This window comes from Sciurus vulgaris, assembly GCF_902686455.1.
Source record: "Sciurus vulgaris genome assembly, chromosome: 10".
Lineage (NCBI taxonomy): Eukaryota > Metazoa > Chordata > Mammalia > Rodentia > Sciuridae > Sciurus > Sciurus vulgaris.
The window spans coordinates 126,949,006-126,974,249 of record NC_136470.1 but is presented as its reverse complement, the minus strand read 5'-3'; the positions used below and the strand labels follow the sequence as shown (position 1 = coordinate 126,974,249).

General features: G+C 43.0%; 1 protein-coding gene across 1 annotated transcript in view; it reads right to left on the bottom strand.

The window, feature by feature from the left end:
• The window catches only part of CLSTN2 (calsyntenin 2), a 572,327-nt gene that overhangs the window by 343,057 nt on the left and 204,026 nt on the right, over window positions 1-25,244 (bottom strand). The window contains exon 2 of the mRNA XM_079100484.1: window positions 13,065-13,187. Coding sequence (XP_078956610.1) covers window positions 13,065-13,187 — 123 coding nt within the window. The remainder of the gene's footprint in view (window positions 1-13,064; window positions 13,188-25,244) is intronic.

Genomic DNA, 25,244 nt, shown 5'->3' with positions numbered 1-25,244 from the left:
TAAAAGGAAATGAGAGGGAGGGTGTATGAAAAATGGTGGAATGAGACAGACATCATTACCCTATGTACATGTATGATTACATAAATGGTATGAATCTACATCGGGTACAATCATAGAAACAAAATTATGTACCCCATTTGTGTACAATGAATCAAAATGCAGTCTATAAAAAATTTTAAAATAAGTAAATAATTAAAAAATACTTATCAGGGGATTAATGCATTGATTAGGTTAAAACTTTTATAACTCAACTTCATCTCTAAGCCTTCTTGCATTGTCTCACACATGAGCTTTGGGGGGACACCTTAAACCATAATATGGGTCCAATCTGTAGTACCACAAATAAAGTATGGTTCCATTTCCATTTAAAAACAAAACAAAAAAAAAAAACAAAACAAAACTACACTGAGACTTCTCACACCAGTCAGAACATCAAGAAAACAAAAAAATAATAAATCCTGGAGAGGGTGTGGAGAAACAGGAACATTTTTAACTGTTGGTGGGACTGTAAATTAGTATGAGCACTATGATGTATAAAGGTTCCTCAAAAGGCTAGGCATGGAAGCACCATGTCACCCAGCTACACCACTCCTTGGTATTTATCCTAAAGAATTAAATTCATCATACTATAGTGACACATGCATACCCATGTTTTAGCAGCATGATTCACAATAACTAAATTATGCAATCAATCTAGGAGGCTGTCAGTAGATGAATGGGTCAAGAAAGTTGTGTGTGTGTGTGTGTGTATGTGTGTTTGGGGATTTTTTTTTTTTTGTACCAGGGATTGAACCCAGGGGTGCCTAACCTCTGAGCCACATCCACAGCTCTTTATGGTTTTTATTTAGAAACAGTGTCTTGCTAAGTTGCTTAGAGCCTTGCTCAGTTGCTGAGGCTGGCTTTGAACTCACAATCCTCCTGTCCCAGCCTCCTAAGTTGCTGGAATTACAGAGTAAGCCACAGCACCCGGCTTTTATATATATATGTGTGAGCTTTATTCAACCATAAAGAATAAAACTATGTTATTTGCAGGAAAATGGATGGAACTTGAGAGCATTATGTTAAGCAAAGCCATACTCACAAAGTCAAGGGTTATATTTTCTGTCCTATATGGACCCTAGAGAGGTAAAAGGGAAAGAAAGATGGGGTGAGGTACAGGGGAGAATTCTCACCATAATCCAAGGAGAGTAGTAGAGTCAAGGAAAAGGACCAGGGGAGGGAAAAGGGAAGGAGAAAGGGAAATACTGGGGGACAAGACCGACCAAATTGTTATATTGTGTGCACATGTGAACATAAAACAATAAATCCTACCTCCATGCAGAATTATAATGCACAAATAAAAATATGGAAAAAAGAGCATTGAGATGCAGAGGTCAGAAGCAGCTGCTGAGACTTGAGCCTGAATCTGAACACTTCACCCATTCTTAATACCTGGGGACCCCCATCCATCTCTGGAAAGGAAGGACTCCACAGGAAAATGAGAGAGCGCTGTCACAGGGATCCCACAGGGAAGCCTTCCGTGGAGACCCTGAGCAGTGATAGACCAGGTGAAGAAAAAAGGCCTTGTTCTCCAGCTGCACCCAGAGGCAGGCCAGCATCGTGGTGGACCAGGGAGGGCAGTGGTGTATCAGTGAGAACCAAGTGGCAGAGGTGGAGGTAGGACACTTCCCAAGTGCAGGGTCCTCCCATTGCAAGTGACCTGGTGTGCAGCCTCATTGCAGGGAGGCAGACCAGTCCAGGAGGCCTCACAGCAGAGGGCCACAGACAGCAGGAAAGAGCAGCCCACAGGGAAGGCCACGGAGGGGCAGATGGCAATGAGTGTTCCATCTGGTGGCTCGCTTTAGGGACTTCAAGAGAGACATATTACACGGAAAGTGCTAGAGCGTGCTCTGGACTGGACTCTGGACTCATCCACAGCCTGGCCATGCCAGGAGAAGGACTTCTGCTAATCTGCCCTCTCTTCCCAGTTGTATTTTTTCTTCTCTTTTTTGCCCTTCCGAATACGCCATTGACGTTATGAGTGGGCACCAAGAATCCCTGCTGTCGCAGGACTCACCTGCCATCAAAAGATGCAACGTATTGTATTTTAATGAAGCCCAGGGCTACCCAAGCCCGCCATTGCGGGGGATGTCATTTACTGTGGAGCTCAGCTGGAACTTAGATAAATAATAATAATTTTTAAAGTTTGTGGATCATATTGAATTCGGCTTAATAGGCCCTTTCTCCAAACCTCTGAAAGGATGGCTCATAAAAAGGTAATTAGTTTATATAGACTGTCAAGGTTCATGGGGGACAGCTGGCCTTTGATGCCTCGTCTGCGATTACAGGCAGCTTTAAGATAATAAAATCGAGCTCTGAACTCTCGCCAAGGTATTCAGCGATCTCACCCTGAGCACACTGCCAAGCAGAGAGCTCCATAAATGCCTGCCAGCACTGCTGTCCTTTGATTCGGAATCTCAGACAAGTCTAAGACATTTAGGACTTGCATTCATCCGACCCAAATTCCTATTAAAGTTAAAACCACTGACCTTATAAGTTCATGTTCCTAATTGAGATTTGTGGTGGGCTCCAATTTCAATATGGCCACCGTCATAGGCCATAGCCATCGCTTCTGGAGAAGGGATCTGAATCGGCATTAACTCATCTAAGCTTGGTCATCAAACGGTCCAATTACTGAGAGTTGGTGCTGATTTTTCAATCATCATTGATTTTGCTGCCATGATCACCAGTTAGGGTATTTCAAGAGGACATCCTACATATTTTCAAATCCTCAGCTCATTCTTCTCTTTGCTATCCACTTACTTGTTCTCTCCGACCCTGTTTTCCAGTAGCCCAGATGATACCCAGGCCCCCTTCATAGAGTAACCATGCTGACAGGCAGTTTTCACTAGCTGTCCTTGGTTTGTGGGAATAAAGACACACTCGTCTCAGGAGAGGATGCGGAGGCACAAATCATTACACAAATCGGTAATGAGGATGATTTCATGAGTCTGCAGGATCACCAGGACATGGGGAACACTTGGGAACTGAGGATTCCTGACAGGGGTCACTTAAGCTCTCTCCCTTGCAGGCATGTCTTCTCTCTAGGACCAGCTACCCTTCCCTCCCTCTGCTGCTGACTCAGTGTCCATAACTGTGATTTCCACATATCAGGGAAGCCTCATTTGCACAACTTGGGCAAGGGGGCTGGATCACGTGGCTTGAGATTTGCCCACCACAAACAGTGAAAGAGAAAAATCCTCCAAATGTGTTGGGTGTCATTCTTGTCAATCAGATACTTTATAGATTTGGAGCTTTGATGTTCTGGGATCTTCAAGCTTGCATCTTCTGAATTGCTTTCCCAACAACAACACCACCAAAGTGTTTTCTTGTTTTTCCTGATTTCTTGTATAAGGAGCCCTGACTTCAGTGTTCTGAATCTGGCCCGCCTCTTTCACTGAGACCAGACAGAGTCCCAGACACTGACGTGGGGACACAGGAAGTCAGCATTTTCCCCAGTGACTGAGTTCAGAATCCTGGCTGCAAGAGCATCATGTCAACTCCTGTTGAATCCCCCAGACTTATGAGAGAGCAGAACTAAAAGACGGCAAAAGAGAGGACGGGGTGACAGGGCACAGCAGAGAATGATGGGTGGGGGGCTCTCCTTAGGGAGCACAAACACGCTGGACACGAGGGGACCTGGCTACACTTTCCAGCAGGCTCTCAAAATTGCTCGTGTTTGCTGACTGCCTCTCATTCTTCACCTTTCTGAATGAAGGGGTTTAATTGAATTTTTCCTTCTCCTGGTGAGTGTGGATGAGGAGATATAGATATATTTTTTTATTTCACAGTCTATGAATCAAGACTTGCTGTATACAACTTTTGCCAAGATCACAAGATCTTGGGTTGCAAGCTAGACGACACGATTGGTTGCAACCTCCAGGGGTCCTAGGAGAGAAGAAGCATCGTTCTCATGAGGAGGGATGCGAACAGGGTGGCCCTTAGGCAGACTGGGACAGAAGTATCGTGCCGGTGACCCGAACGTCATCCCACCCTGTTCTTTAACAAACCACTCAGCTGGCCCTGGCAGTGCCCACGCAATGTGCTTCCACCCATGGGTCAGTAATGAACCTGTCACAGAAAGTGTTTGTAAACCGCCTGCACATTTCTTTCCTTCTTTGCTTCTCAGCAATCATGAGAGGGACATCACAGTAGCTTATGAGAAGAATCGGGTGTCACCCCAGCCAAGGCCACCCTAAATCAACCGCCTACAGCCCACACAAGCCTGCTGGTAGAACAAGCCAGCGATGATCAGCTGAGCCTGGCTCGTATCAGCAGAGCTGCCCAATCAGGAGGTGGACTAATGAGAGAGAATTAATGGCTGCTGTTTGCTATGCTCCTAAGTTTTGGTGTGGCGATTGCACAGCAATACTTAACGGAGACATCTGGGCTGGAATTACAACTTCATTACGACTGTGTTTTCGGCACATTATACGATCCGGTTTAACCTCAGTCTCTCCTTCTATAAAGCAGAGATAATGATAATGCCTGTTTCAGAGGATTGTTGTAAAAATTCAATGATACAGTGTTTGTAATATAGTGTCTCGTACGGAGTAACAATAAATGTAGGCTAATTTTCCCAGCTGCTTTATGCAAGTTGTTTTTGATACAAGGATATAGAACCGAGGGGACAAGTGGGGAATCAAGTCCACCTCTCTCTCCACTTGCCAAGCTGCGTGCTCTGGCGTGGGACAGTGTCCATCTGTAAGAAGAAGCACCTGTTTCCAATTTGCACAGTCACCATATGGGCTGGCAGCAGTCTTGCTATTATCTTTTATTTCATTGTTCACGTTTCAGCTTGTTTTAGCATAGTATTGTCCTTAACTCAGGGGTCCAGAAAACAAGGGCTTCTCTCCAGTTATTTCCGAGTGCCAGGGCCCAAGCATTCTACAGAGGGACTCCACGTCTCTCAGGACTGTCTGCATCCCAGGAAACCCTTTAGTCCCAAGCTAACGAGGGTGGCCTGCCTCCCTGACTGTCCCTTCCTCTTGGACCTTAGTGATGGAGAACGGTCTACAAGTATTCACTGGTTATCCCTTAAACGTGAGTTTGACAGGGAGCAGGCCCACCTCCAGCCTTCTCACTGCAAAGGCCCCGGGCCTGGGCCAGGCCCCTGGTGGAAGAGCTTGGCCGCCCCCAACAGCCTCCTTCCGCCTCTCCCACCAGTGAGATCATGGAGCCATGGTCCTCCGTGGGTCCACCCTGCTCTTCTGAGTCCCCCCTCCAGGGTCCCTTGGACTCCTTGGTCCTCCCCTGCCTACCTTTCCTCAGAGCCACCTCAGCCACCAGGGGCTTGGAGTGACCAGGCTCCACAGGGTCTGCAGCTGCTGCCAACAACTTATCTTCCTCCAGGTCGCAGTGGAGAGCATGGGGCCCCAGGTTTCAGGACAGCCGCGATGGAGGACCAGTGCCGGGGAGCGTCTCCCAGGTGAGATGGGCCCTCCCAGACTCCCCAAGGCTGAGCTGCCCCATGGCAAAAACTGCACAGGGCTTTCAACATAAGAGCATGGAACACAAAACGAAATCCAAAGTGGGTCAGCGGCAGAGGCCACGTGGACGGGCAGCTTCGGGGACTCTGTGAGCCAATTAGTGGTGAGGAAGGAAAAGATATTTCATGAGAGGAAAGATTCGGAAGGATTTGTCACAGATGAGGGCGGGAAATCAGGACAAAGGTCCCAACACCTGGGCAGAAGAGGGTCTGGGGAGCTTCTTATTCTCCCTTCAGTCAGCACCTGCCCCACAGAAAGGGGTCACCGACAATCTCTGTGGCAGGAGTCATGTTTTGTTCCCTTATCAGCAAGGCAAGCACCCTTCACCAGTCTTCCAGATGCCTCACTGGCTGCTGTCCTCTCCCCGCTCAGGTGTCCTCAGCTCCAAAGCAACTTCAGCCCAGCTCCCACGGGCTCCCAAGTCACTCCTTACTACAAGCGGAAGCCCTGCCATCAGAGTTCCCTGGTTAGGGGGGAGACCGTCTCCCCCGCAGGGAGGCCTGGAGTCTGGGACATGGGACAGGTGGCAGACAGGTGTGGGAACATGTTCTCCCTGTCTAATCTGAACCCCACCAGCTGCCATGAAATTGGGCCATCGTGGATCTCATCAACAAGAACATTTGAGGGCACGGTCTCAGTCTGTCACTGAAAGAAGAACACATCTGTTTTTAGTCACCATCTATGAACTAAACCAAAAAAATATAATCCTGTCTCCTAGGTGCACTAAAGAAAGGCATTTCAGACAAAGTGGACAGTGGAAGAATTCTGTTTTTAAAAAAATGAAAAATTATGGATAATAAGCTAAAGGTCCAGAAACAGAACTGGTTAAATAAATTATGGTATGTTTCTGTGCCACAGAATTAAGACTGGCATGCAATAGTTTTGAACATCTTTTTTTTAAGTTTAGAAAATATCTGTAGACAGAAGAAAAAGACTGAGTACCATACATACTATGACCCAAATTAATTAAAAATGTGTATTTATACGTGAATAGAGAAAGGCCTATCGCAGTTGCAGGGGACTGGGTGAATTCTGTTACTCTTTTTTCTGTCTTGGTGGTTTGCATGTGTGCTTGCATGAATAGACACCAGTTCATGTCTTCCTGCCTTATTCTTGATTCCAGCTCTGTGGGGCAGCATCCCAGCTGGTGGGTTTCAGACAGGTCTGAACCTGAATGTCTGTAGGGAAGGCTAAGGATTGACCTGGGTTAAGGCCAAGTGACTGCAGAGAGCAGAGCAAGGAGGCCTGGGGACACCTGCTGTCCAGCCCTCTTGAGCAACCCCCAACCAACTGGCTTGCGTGCAAAGGTTTACCTACTGTGCTATGCGGCTGACAGATGTGGCTCCTTTGCTATAAGGGCTGGAGCCCGGAGAGCAGTAGGGCAGGAGGGACTGAAGAGCTGGGTCCCCTGCAGGTGGGCTGGAGGGCACTGGATGAGGGAGCTCACCCAGATGTGGTCATTCCACTCTGGCCTACTTGGTACTCATTCACAGACCTCTTTCCTGGTTTTGTTGCTTCCATACACTACCGAATATTTATTTATATATATTTTCCTTCAAATTGGAACATTTTAAAACTCATGAAAATTTATTTAACAACAAAATGCCTGAAAGGAATAACCAGCAATACTTGCCTTAAATAAAAGTTACCTAAATAAAACAAAATGTCATTCAGACTCTAGTTGTGTTGTTGCCTACAGAAGGTTCTGCGATAGGGCCTGCTCTTGAGAGATCAGCAGGTGCTGACGCTGTCTTGAACTGCCCCAGCTGCATGGTTCTCTTTGACACGTTTGGAAAGATGGAAAGAGAACTTAAAGGGGAAGGACCTAGCCGTCAGCCTGCTTTCATGACATCTGGGTCCCAGGTAAATCGTCCACGCCAATGAGATGTGTCTCCCACTTTGGACCACTTACAGAGGAGACAGAGGACAACAGGCTAGGGTCTGGGAGTCTGGAATGGAGTGGCAGGGCTGATCCATGTTGAAGAGGTGACCCTGAAGAGTTCACAAAATTTCCCTGTGACTCCATGTTCTCATTTGCAAAACCGACTAGTGATAGCTGACCTCCCTGTTTCATAGGTTAGTGAGTATCAGATTGTGTGTGTGCGTGTGTGTGTGTATGTGTGTGTGTCTGTCTGTCTGTCTGTGTTTTCATGTGTTTATAATCAAAAGGCACATGATTTGTGAGAGTCTGAAAGTTATTTTGCAAGTAACAGATTATTCTGCAGGGATCAATTACAGGTAGAATGTAAGGAAATTCATTCCAACTAAGTAATATTTACTTATAGAGTTGCATACAATTTCCAAACTCTTTTCTCTTACATCATTTAGCTGATTGTCCTTGCACCACCACAGAACCAAACTACCAAGGAAATGAAGCTTAATGCTACAAGCAGATGACTATTCAAGGCTTAGAAACCCTCCAAAATTACTTTTCTCCTTTCTTTAGCATCATCATCACATATAATCATAATTTCGGCACTGATTACAATGAAAATGAAGCAAACACTTGTGGCTTATTGATAATAATAAGGATCACAATTACTCTGATGATTCTCATTATTACTATTGCTACGACTCTCAGACTGTGTGTCACTGGGCATGTTCTGACTGTCAGAGAGGACTCTGGGCACTTTGCATTAATATCTTATTTAATTCACCTATCCATCGCAGGAGTAGGTACTCTCATTACCTCCCATTTTGAATTCCTCCCTGAGAGAAGTTCAGTGACTTATCTGAGATTGCAAAGCTAGTAAGGGGCAGAGCAGAAATGTAAAATAATGTGGGTCTGGTATGTGAAAATAGCCAGCACAGAAAGATAAATGATGTCTGGCTTCACTCGTGTGGACTCTAAAAAGGTTGACCTCATAGAGGGACAAGTAGAGTGGTGGAATTCAGGGGAGGCTGGGGAAGAGAAGGGGAGATGCTGGTCAGAGGATATATAATGGCAGTGAGAGAGGAGGAATAAATTTCAAGAACTCTATTAGACAGCAAGGTGATCATTAGCCATGATATCCTGCATTCTTGGAAAGTTTAAGGAGAGTAGATTTTATATCCTAACATATAAAAATAATAACTGCATGAGGTAATGCACCTGTTAATCTGTTAGATTTAACCATTCCCTGGTGTATGCCTGTATGCTCAAGATGCCATACTGTACATAATAAAAATAAATAACGTTTTCTGTCAACTTAAGAAAACAACAAAATTAAATTTTTAAAAAGAGGTTCAAAACCCTCAGCCTTTCCCTCTCAAACATCATGGCTGCCTGGAGTCCCAGGAGGGTCTCTGCCATTAGGCGTCTGTAGGGACTGAGGTATGAACAAGGCCCCTGGGCAGGCCCACCCAAAGACAGCAGGGCAGATAGATGAGTAGAGCTAAGAACAGTCTCTGCCGTTACCAGCACTAACCAGCTAATCAAACCGGGCCAAATCATGTCTCAGGCAATTGTCTGGGCAGCCTTCAGAGACTCACCCAGCCTAAGAAGCCAGCCAATTATGCCTGATCATTCTTTTCAGCCCTGTCCTTACAAAAGACAAGTCCGGGCCGGCCCAATGTAGACAAATGAGCAGTTCTATTATCTCTGAAAGGCAATCTAATTCCCTTCAAATTTAAAAGTCTCCACAGTATCCTAACAGGCCTCAGTGGGGCACATGTAGAAATTAATAAGTTCACGGTGTACCCAGCTTCCTTTCATTATCATTTTTTGCCATGCCGTGGACAGGATTTCCATTATTACTCAAGGATTTTCCTGTATCTGATTCTGTAAGAAGGTCAAGTCTACGGAGCTCAGACTCTGGGCTGAGAATTGAGACTTGACTGAAGTTGGAGGGAGCTTTTCCTGATCAGATGGGGCAGGGATCACAAGGCAGGATCAGAGGGACAGGGAACTTGGAGAAACCTTCCCTGCATCCAGCCTCTGCTGGCCTGCTCTGGGATACTGGGCACGTCACACAGCCTCCATGTGACTCAGGGGTCTCCTCTATGACATGAGCAGGGAGGAAGGTGTAGAAAATGAAATTCAAAGTTATCAAACTTCCACGTTTGTACCATTGCCACACGCAAGTCCTAGGCAGTCTTTAAACTCCATCGGAACAGTGTTGGAAAGCCTGTATTATTTGACAGGTAATGACAGGTCACTCTGCCATACTGACCCTAAAGCACACCATCAAAATGATTCCTATGTGATTCAGGGAACAAGGACTCATGGTGTGAATAATATCGAAGACTCACACTTCCCAGGAGAAGAGCAAGCAATGCAACAAGTTTCAGCAACTTTAAAACGCTTGGCCAATTCATTCTAATCATGAAAAATCTATCCAAATGACAGAATCCAAAATGTGGGCACATGTTACAATAACAAAGAAATAAAAATAGACAAAGTTCCCGTCTGCGAGAGAATGGTAAACTGTAGAACTACTCGTTAAGTTGAAACTCACATAGCCATTTAAAAAGCCACAGAACATTTAATAAAATGATATATTCTCTTTAGTTTAGTGGAAAAAATAAGTTAAGTCTTAATATTATTAAATTGATATAATATATTAAATATTTAATATTATTAAATTGATTAAATATTAGTATTAATATTAAACTGATTTAGTTTTTTCTTTTGCCACATAGTAATATTAGTATTATTTAACAACTGTTAATAGAATATTAATATAATAAAATTTTTAGATTAACTATAATATGTGATCATAGTCTTTAAAAAGTAGAAAAATGACTGAAAGGAAGTACACTGAAATGTTAATGTTTTTGCTTTTTTGTGTGCTTCACTACATTTTTCACATTTTCTATATTCAATGCTTATCATTGTCATGAGCAGGAGATATAAAATCTATTTGATACCCCTGAATGTTGCACTTATGTGCACAAAGAAATCACAATTTTTATTTAAATTACAATCACTTGAGATGGAAGATGATTCTAAATGATATTATAGGAGAATCTATATGTAAGATTATTTTTTGCTAAAAAAGAAGTTTTTAGGGGGGAGTGGATAAGAGAAACAAGACAGAGCAAAAATGATAGAGGCAACTATCTTCCACAAAGTTTATAGCTCACCTCGTGGGCTAACCTGGAAAAGAAGACCTCAGGGAAAGGGGAGCAAAACTGCCCCTCGATGCAGGAGCCGCTGATAAGCAGGGGGCGGGGGGGACTAAAAGCTTCAGTTGACTTGGAGGAGTGATAGAGCTGACAGATATGAATTTTTCAATTTTATGGGAATGATAGAGATCTGAAATAAATCTCCAGTATTTTCTTTTTAAGATAAATGTTTTAAAATAAATGCTTGCAGCATGGATGGATGGCTAGTGCCTGAGTCCTGTCTTGGAGCTTATCATAAATAACATTGAGAAAAATAGCTTTGACCATTCTAGAAAGCACCTTTATTTTTTACTCTTACGAACTCAGAAGATTACATTTTGATGCATTAAGCCAGATTTTTTTAGGGAAGCTGCAAATAATACCTGGAGTACAGAAATTGTCTTTAGTTGGAAATAACTTCTCAGGGCTTGGCTCAGGAGTGAACCTTAGTTTCAAGATGAACCTGAAAAACTGAGGGTATAGCCAATGGTCAGAATACAAATTCAAGTTGGATGGGCTTCTGATTTAGCAAATCCTTTGGTGAACTTCCAGGTGAAACTTCATTGTCCTTTAGCCCTTTTGTAACCTTTGTAAACATAAAATTTCAAATATCAGATTTGCTTGAACTTTTTGTTCTCTTCTGGTCTGACCATTGGAGAACTTGTAACTGCTGTGGACTTTGGTTTCACAACTCCATATTGAATGAGAGCATTAAGGGTAGACATAATGAATAGTCAGACACATCCCTAATCTTTTAAAGTGTTAACCTCATTACATCAAAATGACTCAATGTCAACTGTTTACTTCCCTTTCGTTTACTCTGTTATGTTTGAAGGAGGAGCCACACATTGGGCAGAAAGCTGAATGAGGAGCCCTGTGTGGTTGAAAGGCCTGAGACAACTGGCCCTTGGTGTGGAGGGAAGTCGAAACTCAATTCTGTATTTCAGATCCAATTAACCAAGATAAACTGGAATCCTGATTTTTTATGTTAAATTTCCCAATTTCTAAATGTCATCTCTAGTTTTCAAACACACAGTACATGCTAAACCAAACATTTCCATGACTCCAACATTTTTGCTAATATTTGTTTAAAAATCTCATTTCCAAGGGTTGCTAAGAATTGATGATTAATTACAATACCTATTAGTTATCTCCAAGAAACATGAGTTAGAGTATTCCAAGGTAGGCCAAGAAGGTTTGGGGAAGAGACGTCCTCTTTAGGGGAAAAGATAGCATAGGCATTTGGTAGCACTGGGGGCTTGAAGGATGTCAGGAAGATGTATGGAAGTGCCCCAACCCTAAACCTATGGAAGTCATAGTTAGGTGCCCTTGGTGGTTATCATCCTAAGTAAAAGAAAGAGAATCTTCTGCGAGTCCAGAGTGTCTCCCATATGCTCTGCAAGGATGCTTTTGGGTTTATCTTCACATAATGCTGGATGGAACCCACCCCATCACTCCTTACTTTATAATATTCCATAATGAAAAAGGGGCCTTCACAAAGATTATCTCTTCAAAGTGCAAAAGAGCCCATTTTTTCCTACCCAAGTAGCTCATAATGGAGCAGACAAACTGTCAGAAAAAATAGACTTCATCATGGCAAAAACCTCTGCCTGGCACCCATCTATCATAAAGCAATCTGCTGGAAGTCTTGAAAACCTTCATTAAATTTCCTGTCTTTCTCCTGACAGTTATAAAATGTTAACAGTATTACTCATGATACAGGGATCTTCAGAAATTCTTTGTCCAATCTCTTTTACTCCCATCACCCATCCTCTGATCTTTGCAAAAATCTGTGGAAACCTGAAATCGTAGGACCCTGCACACACCCCTCCTGCGACACGCCCCCTTTTAGGAGGTCAGACGGAAGCAGTGGTGGTCTTCATAGTTGGAAAGCTCTCTAGCCACAAGATGCAGAGGGGAAAGTTTTCCAGCCTTCTGATTCCTCCTTCAAAAGCCACACATACGTTTAAGTTCAAGAGCTTGATCTCGTCCTATCCTTAGCAAGTATTTCCTGACCCTTTTTCATTCCCTTTTCTCCTGTCAACCTAGCAAGTAACAAGTTTCCACCTATCCATGATGTGAGGGTAGTGGGGACAGCGGATCACACAGTTTATCATGTCGATATGCTATCGAGATAAAAATTTTCTAAATGACCTTACTAGTGCAACTCCAACTCCAAGGGCCGGTTCAGTAATTTGCCACCTCTCCTAAGAAAAAGAAACAGGGTTTGGCATTGGGTTTTGCATTTTGACAGGGGTGGAGGGGAACCACAAAGAGATACAGAATTCACAGCAGAAACAAGAAGAGGCACGTAGCATTGACACCATGGGCTAATCTATAGGACACACACAGCCTGGTGACCACAGCTATAAAGGCTTAGCCTGGCTACTCCGAGGTTTCACAACACATCTCCAAAGCAAGCCAAGTGCAACATAGGAACAGTCATCTCACCTGCAAAAGGAACTGGTGCATCTTTATCCAGGGCTACCAGTGGTGGGTCCAAAATGACTGTGTCATTGTTCTCAGTTATGACTCCATGATATGAGGTCTCGATCCACGGCTTATGCTTGTTGACTAGAAAACAACGGAGAAAAACAAAACAAAACAAGAAGATCATCATGTGAACAATTAACCAAAATAATACTCACTTGCACATTTGGCAACCACAGTTTCCCATCCAACAACCCCAAGAGAGCTGTGTTAGCTCATTGAACACACAGAGAAGCTTCAGAGTCATGCAGAGAGGGGTTCCACAGCTCACCCCACGTACCTTTAAGCTAAGGGACAGGACTAAGACTCAAACATTTTTCATCTCTAAGGTCATGGACCTTTTGACTTACAAAATCCCATTATTTCTATTTCTCAATGCCCAGTGTAGAGATTATTAAGAATTGATTCATAACTTAAATTTTCAAATCCCAATCTCTGTTAATGGATGTTTCAGAGTCCATTATCAATCAAAAATCTGGCAGGTTATGGCTGTGTGTGCTGGGATTTTTGATCTCAACCTAATTGGACCTATCCTGAAGAGCTATTTACAGGCATGTGTACGTAATATATACATATGTGTCAGTACCAATATATATGTATGCAACAAACATTCCAAAATTTTCTGATCACTTCAAGACTAAGTCCTAAATTACCTAGCAACTTAAGTCACTCTTCAATAAATTGATGATCTAAATCACATATTATCTGATGAACTATCAATACACTTAAGTATCTAACAAGTTCTAGGTTGAATTTTGTCTACGTCCCAGAAAGACAGATTAGAATCCTAATCCTCAGTACCTTGGAATTTGACTGTATGTGGACACAGGACTTCACAGAGGTGGTCAAGTTAAAATGAGGCCATTATGGTAGACTTGTCCAATATGACTGATGTCCTTATAAAAAAGGGAAGTTTGGATGCAGAGACAGACACCTGCACAGGGAGAGTGCCAGGAACCGGAGCTAGCTGCCACAGGCCAGGGACCTACTGGGAGCTGGGAGAGCAGCTTGGAATAGAACTTTCTCCAGCCCCTTCACAGGGAGCATGCTCTGCAACACCTTGATTTCAGACTTCCGGCCTAAAGAGGTGCAGGACAATAAACTTCTGTTATTCTAAGATGCTCAGCTTGTGGTACTTGGTATGCAACCCTGAAAATCAGTATCATATGCTTATAGTCAACAGGGGCAAATGATGGGAAGAGAATGGGAATCAGTCTTGTGCCAGGAATTGGTGTAATATTCCTTTGTGGGCCTCTTATCTGGTGCACACCCAATTTCTGCCCATTCTGTCTCCCTGGTGTGTTCCATCTGAGGCCAGTGCCATTTGGATCACTGCAATAACCTTGTGACTGGTCTCACAGCAGAAAATTCTAGCTCCCCCTAGACCACACTCCACACTGGGCTCAGGAATGACCTCCCTAAAATGTTTATCTGATTGCCCAGCCGTGAGACTCTTCATCTCTATTCAATCCCCACATACCCGCACAGAAGTCTAAAAGCAAATTAAATGATTTTAAAACAAAACAACAGGTTAGAGGGAGACCTAGAACAATCAGTTATCCCAACGCCAGTTTCAAAGGCGGGGGTCCCATATGTAATACTCTCCAGAGCACCCTGAGACCTAGGCATGATCACTGTGAAGATGATGAGGAAATTAACTCCATGAGGTGTGACTTTCTCAAGATAACCACATGGTCAGTGATGAATCAAGTGGGAAAACCAAAAGCTCTTTCATATTTTATGATATCCAAAACACACACATACACACACACACACACACACACACACACACACTTACCATATATATATACAATGCACACTGTATCTATTATGTTACAAATTTTTCAATTTGGCAAAGCAAGACTTTAGAGAATTTAGATCGGCTCCGCAGCAGAGTCTCCTACGCCTTCTCAGCCCACCATCCTTTAAAAGGCCACTGAAGCGCTGTCCCAGGATTGGAGGGACCAGAATTTTTCTCTTCCATACTCATTCCCCAGCAGTCACAAACTACCTGGGAGGCAGTCCAGGGGGGCAGGGTCACATGCCCCACTAGTCTCCGGTCTTGGCTCCTAGATCCACTTCTGCTGATTGAATCCTGCCCAGCGTGGAGAGCAGCCCCGCCTGCTGCCGATGTGCATGGAGCCGCAGGCTCATCCATTCTTGTATTTTGGCATTGAAACCGGTGCTTCATTATGGACCCAGGAAGAGTTACAGCCACCCTGGGCTGTCCCCACACTCCTTTACTCTTTTATTAGCCATCAACACAAACGCAATGTAAATAATTTGCAGCTGTTGCGAGAATCAATTAATCTTTTTTCCCCCTTAATTAAACCGAGGGGCCTATTCATTAGAAATGTGTACAAAGCATACACCAGGAGCTCACCCAGAGTTTCAGATTCATTGTGCCGCTTGGCCCAGGGGCAGGCCACGGAATCCAGGGTCACCATTCCTGGTTTCAGCCCTGGCTTAGCCACTTAGGGCTAGTTCTAGGTGAGTCAGCCCCTCAGAGTTTCCTCCACTGTAGAGCAGGGATGATGACATCATTCAGAGGGTCATCCTGTCACTCAGCTATCTTGGGCTGGACCCACAGCCTCTGCCCTTCTGTGACTGACTTCCTGCCTATCTCTGGGCAGAGGTGGTTCATAGGCCAATTCTAAAGCTGAGATCGCTCCCTCATGAGAGGGGACAGGTTGATTTCCTGCTATTATGGGCTGCCTCCCTTGACTTCTGGCTGCTACAGTTCCTTGGGTGCCTATTAAATATTGCATGCACATATTCAGTAATCCTCGCGATAACAGCATTAGGTAAGGTGAGGCACTGGGACTCCAGGGGTTTAAATGTTCCCATTTTGGAACAGAAGAATGCTAAATCCCTAAAGTTTTCCTATTTCTTTCCACATTCCAACTTCCCTCAGACCTATCTGGACTTTTGCTTTATCAGGGTTGGTAAACATTCACATTTTAATATGCAAACAAAATTAAATCTGTTTTGTCTATGGACCAAATCCTCAGGGTTCCAAACCCAAAACTTAAATCTACATTATTTTTACAGTGAGGATGTCTGTGGCTGAGCCAAGCATTGTACAGGAAGTGTTTTTTTTTTTTTTTTTTTTTTTTTTTTTTTTTTTTTTTTTTCTGTGTCCATTCTAAGAACATTCCTTGCATCCAGGTCATCTGAATTTCTTTATTCTTTCACTCCATCAAATAGCTGGATCACACTCCATTTAAGTTTATATCATATTTGGAAGGCGTCTCCTTTGTGTATTTTTTTTTTCTGACTTTAATAATCATCTTATTTATACTGAGTAATGAAACAAAGAACTTCTTCAAATATGTTTTAGTTTTTAAATCATCCTAATTCTCATTCTTTTTTCTTTTGGCATTTTTTTATTGGCTCTTTTTAGACGTACATGACAGTAGAGTGTATTTGGACATGTTATACATACAAGGAGTAAAACCGTTACTAATTAGGATCCTATTCTTGGGGTTGTACCTGATGTGGAGTTCCTATGGTTGTGTTTTCATATATGAGCAGAGGAAAGTTATGTCCAATCCGTTCATTCCACTGTCTTTCCCATTCCCATCCCTCACTCGTTCTTTGTAAAATGGAGATACTTATTTCTCAGAATTCTTATGACAATTGCATGAGATATTATAGACAGATGTAGCACCCTGGCTCAGAGTAGGCATTGGGACACTCTGAAGCCCCTTCGTCCATTCCATTGTCCTGGGTAGCCAAGGTGTGGCCTCCCAGTCTCTGAGATATTCAGTCCAGTTTTGTTCATTCAACAGGTATTTATGGAGGGTCTCAAATATATAGAAAACATTCTAAGCACTAAAGTAAAATGGGGAGAAAAGTCCTTCCAAAAAGCATTTGACAAAATTCTGTGTCCATTTCTAATTTTAAAAAATGAGGAATAGAAGGAGTGTCTTTGATCTGATAAAGAACTTGGACAAATACAGACGGAAAACACCATGCGTAATATTCAGAGAGTGAATGCTTTTCCCCAAGAGAAGGAAGAATTCAGGATGCACGTTCTCTCTGCTTCTATTGACATCATACTGGAGGTTCTAACTAGTGCAATAAAACAAGAAAAAAATCAGTTTAGAAACCAAACTATAAAGTTGCCTTCATCCATAGAGAACATAATTACCAATTTTAAAAATTCTATACAATAAAACATGCTATTAGAACTTCCTTTTAGGAAGGTCATAGATAGGAAGGCCATAGAATAGAAAGTCAATGTGTAACTTTCAATAGCATTTCAATGTATAGTAGCAATAAATAATTGTTTAGCGACAAATACAAAAATACTATAGTGGCGTCAAAAATCATGAAATACTTGTAATAACTTTCACAAAATCTGTACACTGAAAAATCCAAGATGCTGCTAAAAAATTTAAAGAACTGAACAGGTCTAAATAGAATAATAGACAGTGTTCATGATTTGGTAGACTTAATATGGTTAAGATATGAATTTTTCCTAAAATTGATCCACAGATTAAAGACAATCCCTATCAAAATGCCAGAAGGAATTTTTTTAGAAAGATAATCTAATTCTAATATTTATGTAAAATCAAAAAGGCCTGACATGGTCAAAATAATTTTGGAAAAGAAGAACAAAGTTGGAAGACTTACTTTACCTAATTTTAAGGCATTTTGAAGGTACCCTAATCAACACAGTGTGAAATTGACAGAATGTTAGACATAGGGATTGACATTAAATAATGAAGTCCAGACATAAATAGACATGCATGCAGTCAATTCATTTCTTGCAAAGGTCTCATGACAATTCAAAGGGAAGAAGGATCATTCTTTCCTTAAATGCTGCTGGGATTTTTAAAAAAAGGCAGAGGAAAGGAGAAGAGAAGAAAAACAACTTCAACTCTACTCTGCATCATCCACAAAATTATCTCTAAAAGGACCATAGTCCTTAAATGTCGGAGTTTAAAGTCTTTAACAGAAAGTATAAAATTTTAGTGTTCTTTGGTGGACAAAGACTTATTAGAAGGGACGAAAAACTGAAAGACAAATTGAAAATGTCAAACGTTTTAAAAATTGTGAAATTATATTCTCTGAAAGTCATGTGTAATAAAAATAATTTTTAAAAGCCACAGATTGGGAGAAAATATTTGTAAAACATCTCATAAAAGACTTGTATCCAAAATATATAAGTAACACTTAGAATTGAATAATGAACAATTGTATTTTTTAAATGAGCAAATTTTGAACAAATCTGTCACCAAAATAAATCCATGAGCAGCAGGAAGGAACAAAAAGAGATGGTCAACATGAATCATGAGGAACACACAGTAAAGCCACCACAGATATGACCACATGACCACATGGATAGCTGAGATCAACAATTCCAAGTTCCAACAAGCAACTGGAACTCTCAGGCATTGCTAGTAGGAATGCAAAATACTGCAGTCACTTTGGAAAACGACTTAATAGTTTTTACAGAATGACTGGGAGATTCCATTCTTAGAACGTATTCATGAGAAAAGAAAATATACACTACACAAAAAGACGTATATGTAAATGATCGTATTAATTCAGAAGAGAGCCAAACTGGAGACTAGCATGGTCATCAAGTAGGAGTAAATAAACAAATGGCAGTAGATCCAGCTAATGGATACCTACTTCTCAATAAAAAGAGATCCATGGCTGATCCACACAACATAATGGATGAATTTCTAAAGCATGCACTGAAATAAGATGAAATAGAAGTCAGACACAAAGAACTTTACGTTGTTTGATGCCGTTATTTGCCACTGTAGACGATACGGAAATGTAGGGCAAGATTAGCAGCTGTTAGGGTAGCATTTGATGCCAAGGGGCAGGTGGGGACTTGGTGGGATGATGGAACTACTCGATACCTTGACTGTAGTGGTGGTTGTATCTGTGTGTTATATCTGTTTGATGCATTTGTCAAAACTAATCCAGCTGCACTCCTAGAAAGGGTAAATCTTTTTTTTTTTTTTTTTTCGCAGTACTGGGGATTGATCCCAGGGCCTTCTACTTGCAAGGCAAGCACTCTACCAACTGAGCTATCTCCCCAGCCCAAAAGGGTAAATCTTACCACTTGTAAATTAAACCTTCATAAGTGTGAAGCAAGAGTGAAGTATACTAGGAGGCGGGGAATCCATGATGACCAGTTATGGCAAGGAGATAAGAAGAGGGGGTGCGGAGGGCTACGTGAAGGAGAGCAGAATCATACCCCAGCCTTGGTAATTCAGGATTACCTCCAGGAGAAAGAGGCTTCTAAATCATGAGCAGTCAGAATCAAGTAAATACAAAGGAAGCAGCAGGCCCAGGCAGAGGCATGTGAAGGGGCAAAGGCCCAAGGGTAAAGCAGCTGATGTGCCGTGGAAAAACGTGAGTAGTTAGGTTTGTCTGGAGAACAAGGTTGAATGGGGCAAGGCCAGTGTAAGGCTGATTGACAGGCAGCACCCAAGCAGGGCTTATGGCACATGCAGAATCATTCAGAAGCTACTTGGCTTCTGGTGTCACAGGATGCTGAGGAGCCGTGTCTTATCCAGGAAGAAGCAGTAGGCCTTGATCCTTGTGGCTGGCCGTTATTTCTTACTTAATCCCCTCCTCTGCCAATCCCTCCCTGTCCAAAATGTTTTGCCTTTTGTTCCAATGGACTGAGGTCAGTGGGTTCATACTTTGCTCTATTTAGATGGAACTTCAGAACGGAACCCCTGTCGGCTCTTCATAAGGCAATGCTCCGTTTTGCTGCACCCCCTTTCTTGAGGTTGAGCTCTGTCATATCATGCCCCTTGAGGACTGCTTCTTGCCTCTGTCTTGCCTCTTCTCTACGATGTTTCAGTGTCTGGAAAATGCCTGTCTCTGCACTCATGCAGAGGGAACACTGGTGTGATATTTCTGCTCCATTTACAGAAAAATTAGGTCTTGCCACCCAACACACCTCTAACTTAGGGCACAGAGGCGCTTCTCAGGACAGCTCCTCGGCTCTCTTCTCTTTGCTTCACCCTGCAAAAGTGTGCTAATGCCCGTAGCAAGCAGCAGAACCTCGTGGCTGGTGATTTACCCTTTGCTTTTTTCTGCTTCCATCCCAAAGTTCATCCTTGTGGCCACTGCTAACTCCTAAATCCTCAAAACTCCAATACTGCTACCTCAGTAAAAGTAAGCTCTGAGGAGAAAAAATATGCTTTATTGATTGCAAAAGGCTTCAGTGAGTTGAGGACACTTTAGTAACAGGGGTCAAGTCGATCTTTTCCTGGCCACGCCCAACTTACCCTTCTGACCTAATCTACTGGAAGAGTTCCTTAGGCCAGGGTGGATCTTGGATCCCTGGGAAAATTGATGGGGTGGGATGAACTTAATTGTTTGACTAGTTCGGGTTCAGAAACTATCGTATGTTTGGTGATGGGAATTTGGGATCTTGAGATACAAGCTTATGTAGAGCTGCAGCCAGCCTTCAGGCAATGATCACTCAAACTTTAGGGAAGACCTGAAAAGTCATTAATATAAGAAAAAGTCAATCAGCCAGGAGATGCAGGATTTAGGAGTGGGCATGCAGAAAGAAGAGCTGCATCCCAGAAGTTGCAGAAAACATGGCAGCTGGACCTCCACTTCCGCCCTCCAGGCCAGGCCCTGCTCACCCTGCGTGGACTCCTCAGCCCACCACAGGGTATATGAGGTTATCTCAGGAAGCCTTTCAACAGTTCTCTTCCCAGCCACTATTTTATTTTTATGTGTACTCATTTGAATGGGTGTATCTTCTTGCAGTAAAATGATTCCTGGTAATTATAATCTCATATTTTAAGGTATTTTTAATCCCTGTTTCAGTGTGCAGGGGGGATGGGATCCCTGTCTAGGCAGATCTGTTTTCTGAACTTTCTAACACAGGATTCTTTTGCAGCTCTCCCAGGGGGAGAAGTGAGGTGATCCCTCATGCGCCCCTCTTCTTACATCCACCCCAGACTCTACCTGTCCATCCTTTCTGGTTTAGCTCAAGCCCCACCTCCCCCAGTGCCATCTTCTGTACCTCGCGTCTCCACTCTCACGCCACAGACACTGCATTGCCGTTAGCTGTGTCCTCGTCCCTCTTCCTCACAGAACGGTGTGCTTCCTTGAGCGGAAGGTGGTACTCCAGTCATGAGGAGGACCACTGTTCATAGAGCCAGGCACTTGCGAGGACATCGAGGTGGGTGCATCTACCTTCCGGACACCTCCAAGACCTGAGGCAATTAGCCATGCTTTGAGTCCAATGAGTAAGGATCTCACATTGCCCAGATAGAAAGAGGGGTACCAAACCTCAGGCTGAGATCATTGCTGAATTAGAGGTAACGTACACTGCTTGCTGGGGTCAATTAGAGCACTTTAAATACCCATCCCATGTGTGTGACTCATATGCACAAAAATTCACAGGAAATGAGGCTTATTTGCACTGTTCTAATTCTGTTGAAAAGAATTTGTGGGAAAGATGACCGAATCATTCATCCTCAGCTGCTCAATAGGCTCCTTCATTGAGTCCAGAACGATTTCCTTCCCTCCAACGGGCCTCCCTCCCTCCCTTCCTTTTCTCCTTTATTCCCATTTATTTTTTTCATTTTCTTCTTTTATTCCATTTCTCCACCCAAATGCCTGTTTTCTTCTTCCCTTCTATCTATCCCTTTCCACGCACAAATAATTGTTTAGAGTGTGAGTCCTTTCAAAGTCATTAGCTGCATTTTGCCAGCCTCGGGATGAACCACATGCCAACAGCCCATTGGTACAGGCAGGAGGAACGGGATAAGGGGAGGCAGGATGGTGCCCCGGGGCACCCTGTAGTCTGACAGAAGTGAGGTTTCAGGTCGTTGGTACCTAAGTCATCAGAATGAAATAGCTTGGCCAAAGCTCACCTTCAGACAAACCCTGAGATTGGGTGCAAGGGGAATGGGCTTCCTTTCAAAGTCCTAACCCTGAAGACCAGCAGGATGCCCTAGTCAGGTCTTTCTACCTTCCCAGATCCCTGCTCAGCTACCTAAAATGGAAGTAACACCAACCCCACTGTGTTATGGTCTGGATGTGAGGTGTCCCCCAAAAGGTCACATGTGAGATAATGCAGGAAGGTCCAGAGGAGAAATGATTGGGTTGTAAGAGTCTTAACCCAATCAGTGAATTGATCCCTGATGGGATTATTTGAAGTGGTAGGGTGTAGCTGGAGGAGATTGGAATTTGGGTGTGGCTTTGGGGTATACAGATGGTATCCAGATAGTGGAGTCTTTCTCTCCCTCTGCTTCCTGATGATGCGGAGCTCTTCCCTCCGCCATGATGCTCTGCCTCACCTGGAGCCCGAAGGAGCAGAGCCAGACCTCTGAAACCGTGAGCCCTCAAATAAACCTCTCCTCCTCTAGAATTGTGCTGGTCAGATTCTTTTAGTCACAGTAGTGAAAATGCTGACTAAAACACACTGGTTCTTTGAGAGGAGGATAAAATGAAATCCTAAGTCAGAGGCGACTCCATGGTGACTAGCAGCTCGCAGGTCCCTGACAAAGGCTCACTGTGAGCCTCCATGTATGCGGGCTGGGATCCAGATCCACAGGGGACCTAGGATGCCTCCAACAGACATGCCCGTGAACCAACAAAACTATAGTCAGGTCAGAGACCTCACAGAGTCTAGGCTTCATTCCTTTGAACTGAAAGAATTAGGTTAACGCTACAAAGAAGACTGGGAGTCATTCAGGAAAATGTCATTAGACCAGGAAGGGTGGAGGAGAGTCTGCAAATGTTTAATGTTCCCATTCAGTTGCTGGAGCCAACTCATTTTTCCACACAAAATGTCTTAACTACAGAACAACATTATTGGCCTGAAGTGTGCATTAAATTGTTATATCTATAATTCCCCAAGATTGTTATTACTTTAATATCTCATACTTCACTGCATTTTAAACATCTTTAACCCCTAAAACCAGCTCTGAACTTACTTTGGAATTCATGCCTCTGAAGGTAATTGTCTAAGCTTCTTTCTTCAGTTTCTACTGTCAGACCAGAACTATTGCACAGCGAGTCAGGAGCTGGAGGCCTACTATGTGCCAGGCTTTATAGTCACCATCTCACTAAATCCACAGGAGCACCCCCTGGGAGGGTGGCATTGGCCCCACCTTGTGGACCAAGGTGGGATGGAGAGTCACACAGCTTAAAGAATGCAGGTTCACGGCCTTTGACAGAAGAACTGAGACTCGCATGCCAGGTGTCACAATTCCCCCAGCCACAGGTGAGTGTGGCAGGACTTTACTTCCATTCCCTGTGGGTCAAGTGTTTGGTGGGGCACAGGGGACAATAGACAAGAGAGAAACCATCTGGAGAACTGTCAGGATTCTCCAGAGAAAGAGGAACAGTAGGGTATATCATAGCTGTGTATCTCTATACCTGGGTCTAGGTCTATGTGTGCACACACACATGCGTGCACACACACGAGATATACCTACATTCTGCACCTCTGTGCCTATGTTAATCTATTTATGTATGTGTGTGTGTGCGTGCATGTGTATAAGAGAAAGCAGGATTTCAAGGAATTGGCTCATATATCATGCAAGTGAGGAGTCCATCAGTCTGAAATCTAGGGCAGACCTTCAGGCTGAAAACTCAGGAGTTAGGTGCAGTTCAAAGTCAGATTTTCTAAAAGAGGAAAAACTAGAAAAACCTCAGTTTTTGCTGTTTAAATCCTTCAACTGACTTTAGGGGACCCACCCATGTTACTGAAAGTAATAATCTCCTTTACTTAAAGTTAACTGATAGTGAATGTTAACCACATATAAAAGAAAAAAACCTTAATGGCAATATCTGTAGTAATGTTTGATTAAATAACTGGTTCGTTAGTTGAGACATCACAAATAAATCATCACGCCCACTGAAGAGTTTTTTTGAAATGTTGTACTCAAATCCAGTGACGATAGGAAGAATGGTACATTCCTCTTCTCCCCTGATGGAAGCACCGTATTTTTACTTTCTACTGGCAGACTAATAAATAAAAGCTTCGTGACTTATGCTATCACCTTTGTTCTAGAAGGTAGCAAATGTGTGTGATACATTTTTACTGAGAACTCCATTTCATGCCTTAGATCCCAAGATGTTGGCAACGATGGATGGCAATTATCTGGTTTACACTATATTCACTGCAAAGTGCTAGCCTGCTTCTCGATGCTTCAGAAAGAACGCACTAGCAGGCCAATTTCACTTCTTATTTATGTCTACGGTTATATGCATTTCTTTTGCTCTCCCTCCTTCCTGTGAGGTGGGACTATCAGGTAGAGGACAGGCAGGAAAGAAAAAAAAAAAAAGAAGAAGAAAAAAGAGCCTACTTCCTCCTCTACCACTCCCACTAAAGCACAATCATAAGAGCCATAACCTGGGGACTAGCTCATGATCGTGCCGAGTACCATGTGTCAGGTAAGGAGGCTGCGTTTCCCACCCAAGTCTGCTCCTGCCTGCTCTGTTGTGCTCAGCTTAGGCATCACGGAGCCAGGGACTCTGATACTCCACCGCTCCTCCCCTCAAACACACCTGGGATTGAATTAGGTCCTCTCATTGTTCTTCCATAGCCCCCTGATTATCTCTAGCATACCAAGGACCATGTTGGAATGTAAATATCATTTTGTGTCTTTCTGCTACCAGATGGAGGGTAAAATTGCTGTCTTTTTATATCTGTGTCCCTAACCTAGCTCAACATTCTCAAAATATGGCCAGGCACCCCTGGGGCTCCCCCAGACCCTTTCAGTGATTCAGAAGATCAAAACTATTTTCATAAAAGTACTCGGATACAATTTATTCTGTTTACTTTTATTCTCTCTGGAGTTTTCCAGAGGACTGTAATGCCGCAACAGATTGAATGCAAAAGTAGAAATGAAAAGCCAGCTGTCTTCTATTAAGCCAGACGTTAATGACATTTACAGAAATGTGGAACAAGGGCGCACTCCCTGTTAATTCCAAATTCTTGATAATGGCTATTTTTAATACAATGCATGCTTATTTTCACCTTTAAGTTTATGGGTTTATGATTATTATCTTTAACTGAATTAATAAATATATGTATTAATTTTAAAAGTTTTAATTACTAATATAATAAATAGCAATAGGTATAATGCACATAAATACATGCTTTGGGGTGTTATTAAAAATATTTAAGAA